Source organism: Daktulosphaira vitifoliae, unplaced genomic scaffold (genome assembly GCF_025091365.1).
Source record: "Daktulosphaira vitifoliae isolate Bord-2020 unplaced genomic scaffold, ASM2509136v1 Scaffold_339, whole genome shotgun sequence".
In the NCBI taxonomy this organism is placed as follows: domain Eukaryota; kingdom Metazoa; phylum Arthropoda; class Insecta; order Hemiptera; family Phylloxeridae; genus Daktulosphaira; species Daktulosphaira vitifoliae.
This window is the reverse complement of record NW_026099904.1, coordinates 5,996-13,973: the sequence shown is the minus strand read 5'-3', so window position 1 is coordinate 13,973 and position 7,978 is coordinate 5,996. Positions and strand designations below refer to the sequence as shown.

Sequence of the window (7,978 nt, the reverse complement as noted above, 5' to 3'; positions counted from 1 at the left end):
GACACGTTGGCCCACGGGCATTATGCTATACCACCACCGGAAGACCTATAGTTTTTAAGTTCTTATCATTGTAAAAAAAAACTATCGTCAAGAATTGATTTTTTAATGTAATATTTTAATGAATTGAATTGTAAATAAATGTAAGTTAGAATTGATATTATAATAAATACTTAATTAATTAAAGTAATTACCCTCTATTTATTTCGATAATACCAGATAGATTATTTTACAATAGGTATTAATAACCTATAGTAAANTATTTCGATAATACCAGATAGATTATTTTACAATAGGTATTAATAACCTATAGTAAATACTACACGTAATTTAGAAATATTTATTTATTTTACTATAATCATTAATATACATTTTATTTAGGGAAAATATAATTATTGTACGAATACAAATGAGAATATTGCAAAATCATTTTTTGACAATAATGTTACATATTATAATTCATCCATTGTTTTAAGCAGATTGCCTTGTATAAACTACACACTGTCGGGTTGTTCATGTGTCGGATACAACACATTTTTGTAACACAACTTAAATTGTACAGCGGTGGGCAGTCCAAATCCTCGACGTTGACTATACGTTGTCCCGGTATGTACTTTTCCACTACTCGCTTTTTCACAGCTCCTTTCACGTAAATGGTCTCGCACCGCAACAGTTTCATGATTCTCGGCAACTCATTGTATTCAACGTCACCGCAACGAGTATCCATTCCATGTAGGTATTTTTTTAACCAAAAGTTTGTTTTAGCATCGCCCTCGATACATTTTGGATGTTTAAACATCCAATGAGCGAATGAAGTACAGTCTATGGCAATGACAGTCAGTTCCTTAACCAAAAACGGTCGGTCGGCTGCCACAATACCTTGTATATCGACAATCATTGAGGTGAGATATTGGTTTTGGGTATCCATGAATTGTGCTCTGGACCAAATCCTAACCATTTAACGAAGCACTGGTCTCCTCGTGTTCGCAACACTCGTTCGACTAAATACATGTCCGGATAACTGGTCTTGTTCAGCTCTTCGGTGTAAAACAAACCACGTATTGGATTTCCCTGATAGTCTTCTAGATAGTATGTTGGCGGTACTGTTTGCCTAACCTTAACTACGGTAAACAGTTCGGTGCTCCAGTTTGGTAAGTAACCCTTATCAAACACTGATTTATGTACACTTATCCGCACCTTGTCTCCCACACGGAATTTTACCGGTAAATTATCTGGTATTTGACGCAACTTGAACCGAACCAGGTCTGGGTTTTTCACCGCTTACACCGGTGTCATACCGATTTTTCTATGTTTACGCACGTTATTGTAGTCGTGCAACAGCGCAGACAACCGATTCACCCATTTGTACGAGCCACGTGCACTTAAGTCACGCCACATTGCGTTTTTCAGCGTGCGGTTAAAACGTTCCACTAGACACGCTTTCATCGTGAAATAAGTAGAGTAATGATTAATTGCGTATTGTGACATCAGTTTTTGAAATTGTTTATTGTAAAATTCTTTACCATTGTCCGTTTGCAAAAGCTTAGGATGACGACCATGTTTCAGTATTCCGTTCATGGCTGCGGTAACTTCGTTGGCCGTTTTATTTTTCAACGGGACGGCCCACGCGTATTTTGAAAATCCATCGACTTCCTCTTATATATCCTCTTCCAATATAGAAACGATTTCCGGTGAAACTCCAGTGTTGCCAGCCGACCGGGCTGATATCAATAAACGTAAACGTTCCACGAGCTCGTTGGGGTCGTCCCAGTAAACGTAATCTTTTTTCTTGTTGTTCAATCTCAATTGTAGACCCGCACCGATAATGGATGTGTCACTGATGTTGCTGCTGCTGCTTTCAAACAACGGTAAGGAATTGTTTGGGTTACCACCATCACCGTTATCTAACAATGGTTTAATGGCGTTTACATACTTTTGACCTCCTTTTTTCAATGTTCCGTCTTTATTTAAATGCACACCGGTTTTGCCGAGAATCGTTTTGTACGCATGCAAATCCGATTCGGAGTAAACTCCAGGGTTTTTCGAAAACAGTAAATCCACAAGACCCATAGTCAGAGGGAATTTTTCATCTAAAACATTAATTGTTCCTCTATTGAGAAAGATATTGTCGGCTTCACCTAATGTCATTGTTCCATCTGGTGATACCTTTGGTCCATACATTTTATCTCTGTTGGGGTTCATTGACCATTGATACATGTACTGATGGAAAAACCCGTCATCGTGTTCCACAGTGTATATATCATCGTTTAAACTCTTGATAGTTTGCTGTAATTGTTGTTGTTTTTGCTGTTGTGTTTGCTGTTGTTGCTGTTGCTGTGACGCAATTTTATCTAATGGTTCAATGATTGGCGCCAACTGACGTTTTACGCGAGTCAACGAATCCGCTTCTCCACGACGCAATTCTGTGTACTTTTTTCGAACATTTTCCCGGGCTTCAGTCAACAGTTTCAGCAATGTTTCCTTATCGGCACTCATATTGTAACAAATGTGTCAAACTTGTATCTGTATCGGCCGTCGTCTCGCGCAAAGTCCAAACAAATCACTGCGAATCCGTACCGATCCTTGTTCCAACACTCTTTGCAAAACTCTTTGAATTCTCCAAATTTCATATCGCAACACACGTATTCATCGTACGCGTGTCGTAGATTAACTTCATCCTGCCGGAACAACACCACCACATTTGTGTTGTCACGTAACATTTGTTTTTGTATGCGCGACAGTGTTTGGGAGAGAAAAAAAACATCAACTTGCCTGTGTCGTCCTCGCGCGAAATAATCACACATTACATTTTGTTTTTCCATGACAACATCGTCGAATATAAAAACCGAATTGGGCAGGATGTTGTCCACCGACGGTACATCGTCGCCGTTTTCATAGGTAAACAACTGCACTCCTTGGACGCCGCGTAAAACATCCACGAGTAGTTGATACTTGCACTGATGCAACGATTTCGAGTAAACGTAAACATTTTCAAATCGAAGTCCGTTGATATCGGTCAATAGAGTAAACATCAAGTTTGTTTTTCCACAATTTGACGGTCCGCAAATCAATGCACGTATTGTATTTGGCAATAGTTTACCGTGTTTACTAGGTGCAATCTCACTACTTTTTTCAAAATTCACGATAGGTAGCGTGAGAGTCTGTTTTTTGAAACGCATCGCACGTCATCGAACAATAACTGTCAATATGAAAATAATGGTTAAACAGAGACAACGTGGAAAACGAGGTGCAGGGATATTGAATACTGTAATCAACAAATTACCATTCGAAGCCCACATTCCAGGTGTGTGTAATTATTCAAAATAATTCCTCGCAAATAGTTTTATCATTATTTTAAATGTTTATCATTTAGGTTATCAATTTGCGGGTCCTGGAACACGGTTAGAAAAGAGATTAAAACGAGGTGATATTGGGGTGAACCCGCTTGATGCTGCTTGCCGCAATCACGATATAATTTATAGTAAATACAAGAATCTCGAAGACCGTCATAAAGCGGACAAAGTGTTGGAACATCAGGCTTGGGAACGAGTGTTGGCCAAAGACGCTAAATTGCCTGAACGAGTCGCAGCTTGGAGTGTGACCAACGCGATGAAATTGAAACGTAAACTCGGTATGGGTTTCAAACGAGTTGTGCATGCGGCCAAACTCGATAAAAATGCCCAACAAATGGATTTACTGAGTGTGGCAAAACAATCGTTGAAGGCGGCACGACGTGTGGTGAGAAAGAAAAAAATTCCACTGCCCCGTACCATAAACGTTCCAAAAACTAAAGGCGGTGTACTACCGCTTATACCTATATTTGCCGGACTGTCGGCGTTGGGAGCTTTAGCCGGCGGTGCTGCAAATGTGGTCAAGATGGCTACCGAACTTAGCCGTAAAGGCAATACAGCGATAAGCATGGGTAAAGGATTTTACTTGCAACCATACAAATCGGGGTCTGGTTTCAAATTGACGACGAGTACGAAAAAGATGATTCGAAAAAATCAGACGAAAAAAACAAAAAACTAATTTCGCAGCTACCCGATCGTGCCTTGTACGATGTTGAAATTGCAAATTTCGGTAGTCGAGCGTTCGACCATAAAGTGTTTCGTGGCGTGTTTTGTCGTGACACATTACCTAAGTCGGGACCGAAAATGACCGAAATGGCTGTAGTGAACTTGGATCTTTCCACTAACCCTGGCACGCATTGGGTAGCTTATAGTAAACGCGGTAAACGTGTTACGTATTTTGACAGTTTTGGTAATTTACCACCACCGTTGGAACTGCAACGATACTTTAAAGGATGTACAATCGTGCACAACTATAGTAGATGTCAAAACTTCGACGAGGTAAATTGTGGTCACTTGTGTTTGGAATTTTTAATCGAACAACAACAACAACATGACAACAACGGTAACGTTAACCGGTGTGGGATCTGAATTGCAATGTACATTCAATCCACCCATCGATGTTGGTGAAAAATGTAAAATTGGGTTATTGAGCTTGCATACGTGGAACACTATACCTAATATTGACGAGGATTGTAACAAATTCATTTTCGGCACTGTTGACAAACCAATTATGGTGATAACACTACCGACGGGATCGTACGAATTTGAAGATTTACAGAAACGAATCACGGACAAGTACAACGGAGAAGAGTATAAGTACAGTGTGCAACAACAACAAATAGATTTTGATGATCCATTGTTGCCAACGGTTGGTTTACTCAAGGAAAACAGCAGAGAAATCGGTGACAAAAGGTTGGGTGATCGAAACGTTATCTCTTTTACAGCCGACCGCAACACTATGCGAAGCATAATCAAATGCGATCACCCCATAGATTTTACACACCCGCAATCAATCGGTCGTATACTAGGGTTCCGACCTCGTGTATTGACACCGAAAATGGAACACACGTCGGATTTCCCGTTATCTATAACAAAGGTTACATGCATACGAGTCGACTGCAATATAATTGTTGGTTCGTACCACGGAGGACGTCAATCGCATACATTGCACGAATTCTTTCCAAACGTACCACCGGGCTACCGGATTATCGAGTGTCCCAGACAAGTAGTTTACTATCCGTTAAACACAAACGTATTGAACACGATTCGAATCGCATTGCTCGATCAGGACGGTCAACGTGTCAACCTAAGAGGTGAAAAATTAACAGTGCGTTTACACATCAAACAGGATGGATGAAAGTACGATGACGTTATGGGACCGTATAAAACAGTTTGATTCCTCACAAATTGGATTATTTTTGTGCATACTAGTCACAGTCGTGCAACTATTACTACTCCTTCAAACATCCGTCAACAGCTGTCAGCTGATAAACAGTGATAACAGCAACAACAACAACAGTTCAACCACAATTTATCGTTTGGAAGCACTGGCTCGAGAACTTTATTCAGTCGACGACCGTGTCTTTATACTGGAAAAACGTGTTGACACTCTTTAAATGCCTCTGAGTTTCAACAGGAGTGTAGTGCACCATCATTTGAGTGATGGCATATACTCTACGACGGAGCAACCGGATAATCGTGCGACGCTATCGCAGCAGCAACTAACAAAGAAAAATATTGAATTTTTAAAATCGTTGGGTTGTCGAGTCAATCATGGCCGAGTACTTGCACGTGTTGGAAAAATGTCAACAAGACGACAGTGTAAAACGCGAGTACTATCTGGAACATCAGAGTTACAACAACTCGTACGAACACAACGATGAAATCCGTATCGAGGTGCGCAACAAGGAGAAATTCACCGTGCCGTGCGAAAGTTATTTGCAAATCGAAGGAAAACTTGAAAAACCACCAGCTGGAACAGCCGGTGAAATGGTTATGGGGCAAAATTTTCTCATGCACCTATTCGATGAAATCAGATTTGAGGTAAATGGTAAAGAAGTAGACAAGATAAAATACGTTGGTATGGCTACAACCATCAAGGGATATTGTTCATTCACACCCAACGACATTCGACGATTACAACCTGCCGGATGGAAATACGCGCAAATTTTGCACAACAACAACGATTTCGTCGATGGGACTGAATTTGTAGCGCAATGTCCATTATCTATGTGCATGGGATTTTTCGAACGGTATCGGCGCACACTGATAAACTGTACTCAGACTCTCGTGTTGAATAGATCGAGTACCGACAGCACTGTCGTATCATTGGTTCCACAGACAACAACAACAACAACAGACGATAAAGCGCAAGTTGCAACATTGATAAAACAAATCAACGTGAAAATATCGAAAATAAAATGGGTAGTAAAGTACTTTGAACCCAGCGTGAAAACTGAACTGGGTCTGATGTGTATTCTGGACAGCAAGAAATGGCTCCCGTTAGAATTTCAACACTGGGACGTTGCCGTTTACCCGTTGGTACCGCAGACAACTCATCACACGTGGTCGGTGCGCACCTATTCGAATGTGGAAAAACCTAGATATTTACTTATTGCCATGGGTAATGAGGACGAACACGTTCTCGGAGATTTCAATCACTGTTCATTGAGAAACGTCAAAGCGTATCTGAACGCTGACGAATACCCGTACGAGAACCAAAACGCCGATTTCGACAACAACAAGTACACAACGTTTTATAACTCGTACGCACAATTCCAGACAATGTATTACGGTCGTAAAGACCCCTATCCTTTATTGGACTATATAAATTACAAAAAACGTGGACCTATAGTCGTGATTGATTGTTCTAAACAAAACGACACCGTCAAGTCTTCAACGGTTGATCTACGCTTGGATGTGTAAATTTATATTTTCTTTATTTCATTGTCGTAATCTCCATTTTAACTCCCCATTTGGTTCTACCTGTTATCGAACTACGTATAGAGGACTTCCTCAAGGTAGTTGTCTCAGTCCAATTCTTTTTAACATTTATACTGCAGATATAAGCATCGCTCTTTCATCATCCAACAATCATTCGAGTTTATTTTACGCCGATGACATTATCATTTTTTCTTCCCATAAATCATAGAGATTGCTGTCTCTAACATTAATATTGCTCTCCAAACTCTCTCTACGTCACTTCGGTTATCTTTTTTTGAATCTGCTCCGGAAAAAAGTAAAACTATTGTTTTCACAAGAAAACACATTCTTCAAATTCCGAATATTTATCTTGATAATGTTATTTTATCCTACTATGATTGTGTCACTTACCTTGGCCTTAAGCTTGACCAAAAACTTCGTTGGATGCCACATTTTAAATACCTGATTTCCACTTTATCACGTTGGTCTAATTTGTTATGTTCTATAGCGGGGACTTGGTGGGGCTCCCACCCCTCTTCACTTCTTCTTGTATTTAAATCTCTTATACGTTCCAAAATAGATTATGGATCTTTTCTATATCCCTCTGTCTCCACCGTGCACCGTAATAAACTTAATTCCCTTATGACTTCTTGTTTACGTACTATCTTAGGCGCCGTTTACTCTACCCCAAATATAAGTTTAGAAGTGGAATGCGCTTGTCCCCCCATCGAAGTTCGTTCTCGACTCCTAACTTGTAAATTTCTTACTAAACAGTTATCTTATTCTGCCAACTCGATATTTTATAATTTTCATTCTCTATGCGCAGTTTGGCGCTATGTTCCCAAAACTCTTCCTTTACTTGCTTCAATCTCTTCGATTTTGACTCCGTACCTTAATATGATAATCACATCTTTAAATCGTTTACCTATTTATGATGTCTCCTTCCTGGCTCTTATTTATTGCCCACCTATTCATTTTATCCATCACTTTCTTTCTTACTCAAAAAAGCAATTACAATCTCTCCCTATTCATTTTGTTAATAATCTATTCAATGAGTTCTTATTCTTTAATTTCTCCAATTATTGTCTTATATTTACTGATGGTTCAGTAAGCTCTAATTCCGCTGGTTTCTCGTTCTTTATTCCTAGTCTTAATATTAAATTCTCAGATATTCTCCCTTCACAATCTTGTTCTTTTACTACTGAGTG

At 39.6% G+C, this 7,978-nt stretch overlaps 2 protein-coding genes across 2 annotated transcripts; both read left to right on the top strand.

Annotated features, from left to right (window-relative positions):
- The first annotated feature begins 2,318 nt into the window (after positions 1 to 2,318).
- Positions 2,319 to 4,380, top strand: LOC126909398 (uncharacterized). Its single transcript, XM_050691817.1, has 2 exons — positions 2,319 to 3,301; positions 3,371 to 4,380. The coding sequence occupies exons 1-2, from the start codon at positions 3,205 to 3,207 to the stop codon at positions 4,024 to 4,026; spliced, it is 753 nt and encodes a 250-aa protein (XP_050547774.1). The 5' UTR covers positions 2,319 to 3,204; the 3' UTR covers positions 4,027 to 4,380.
- A 1,241-nt stretch (positions 4,381 to 5,621) lies between these two features.
- On the top strand, positions 5,622 to 6,773 carry LOC126909399 (uncharacterized). The gene has a single exon (XM_050691818.1). It carries the CDS (start codon positions 5,622 to 5,624, stop codon positions 6,771 to 6,773), a length of 1,152 nt encoding a protein of 383 aa, XP_050547775.1.
- The last annotated feature ends 1,205 nt before the right edge of the window (positions 6,774 to 7,978 follow it).